This window comes from Trypanosoma cruzi, genomic scaffold (genome assembly GCF_000209065.1).
Source record: "Trypanosoma cruzi strain CL Brener 1047053516757 genomic scaffold, whole genome shotgun sequence".
Taxonomy (NCBI): domain Eukaryota; phylum Euglenozoa; class Kinetoplastea; order Trypanosomatida; family Trypanosomatidae; genus Trypanosoma; species Trypanosoma cruzi.
The window spans coordinates 3617-5223 of record NW_001849369.1 but is presented as its reverse complement, the minus strand read 5'-3'; the positions used below and the strand labels follow the sequence as shown (position 1 = coordinate 5223).

Sequence of the window (1607 nt, the reverse complement as noted above, 5' to 3'; positions counted from 1 at the left end):
TCACCTCGCTCGCACCGGCAGGCACAACGAACACCGATTGTACCGTCACGCCCTCGCGGACAAACACTCTCGACGCAGTGCCCACAGCGGGCGGCAGTGCGGGAGCTCCCACAGGCACGCACGCCTCGCCGTACCCGCCGCTGCCGCACGCGCACACGCACACACCGTTCCTCATGCTCGCAGAGGCCGTCCCGGGCGCGTAGCAGTGCGTGTCCCTGTCGCAGGCGCCGCACCCAGCAACGTCGATGCGCCCAGCGTCGCCAAAACCAGCCGCTGCGTACTCCTCCGCCGTCGACAGGACACGTCCACCAGCGTCGTTGCACGCCACCCTCAAATGCGCCCCAGCCGCAAGCGACAGGCTCACCGACAGCATCCGCGGCAGCAGCGCTCGGTTGCGCACAAAGCTCAGCGTGCTCCCAGCAGCGGTCACGGCGCCAGCGGCGTAGAGCATCTCCCTCGAGACGCCGTCGTGCACGTTGTCCTTCGCCAGAAGCATCGAACCGCCGGCCAGGCTCACCGTCGAATAGAACGCCACTGCGTAGTCCCCCGTCGACAAGAAGTCGCTCCGCACAAGCGCAACGGCGGAGCCCGACACGCTCACAGCCCCACGCACAGACACCGCGTGCTTGCACAGCAGGAAGTCGCTGCCAACAAACGCCACCACGGAGCCGCCACTGGCCGCGACACCGCCCTCCACCGACACGCACAGCCCCAGCGCCGTCTGCACCAACAGCCCGTCCAAGTACAGCGCTCCGCGCGATGACAGTGCCACGCCGCCAAAAAACAACACGCCAACAGCGTCGCGGAACACCGCCGCCACGTACGTGCGCGCAATGGTCAGCACGCTCCCCGTCAGATTCACGTTGTGCAGCACGAGGCACGCGGACGCATCGCCAAGACCGTAGGCACCGCGGTACGCAACATGCTTCTCTGCAATCAGCACCGAGTCCACCACAGTGACGCGCGAGCCCGGCGGAAATCGGTTCGCCACCACCACGCCGCCGCCAGAGCGCGACTCAAGCCCGCTGATCAACACATCGGTGCGCTCGCCAGCAGGCGGGTCGGACAGCCACCCCAAAACGTACAGGCTCGCTCCGCCCACAAACGTGCAGTTCGCCAGCGTCACGTTGCGCACGCTCCCTGACATCGACTCCACGTCCACCACGACATCCGCCGCAAAGGTCACACCAACGTAGCACGCCACCGACGTCCCGAGACCGGCGCTCACCTCCACATCCGCACGCACGTCCCGCACGCACAAGTCGGCGCCGTCGGTGCTCGGTGGCTCGGGGACAGCGACGGGCAGGCACGCATCGCCGTGGCCGCCCTCAGCGCACGTGCAGGCGCAGCCGTCACTCGAGGCTGTCGTCGTGTACGCAGGGAAGCACCACGCCGCAAGGGCGCATGGGTCGCTGCAGGTCAGAATGCTGGCATTGTACACGGATGGAATAATGTATTTCACTCCCTCCTCGCCGTTCACAGTGTTGCACGCAGCCACAATCGCTCCGTTTGTGATATCGCGGGGCCTTTTGGGTATCTGAAGCACTGTCGGTGCGCCCGTGCTGGAAATGAATTGGTTGCCAGACACAGACACCGTGGAGTCGCGG

At 66.3% G+C, this 1607-nt stretch overlaps 1 protein-coding gene across 1 annotated transcript, besides 1 other annotated feature; it reads right to left on the bottom strand.

Moving 5' to 3' along the window:
* Tc00.1047053466007.9 (dispersed gene family protein 1 (DGF-1), putative) lies at positions 1-1607 on the bottom strand (the record flags this gene model as incomplete). Its single annotated transcript, XM_797309.1, has 1 exon — positions 1-1607. A coding segment is annotated over one exon (1607 nt), but the record flags the coding sequence as incomplete, so codon positions are not given.
* Positions 1-1607: a sequence feature (areas not merged during assembly with more than two copies in the genome that could not be assigned to a particular haplotype).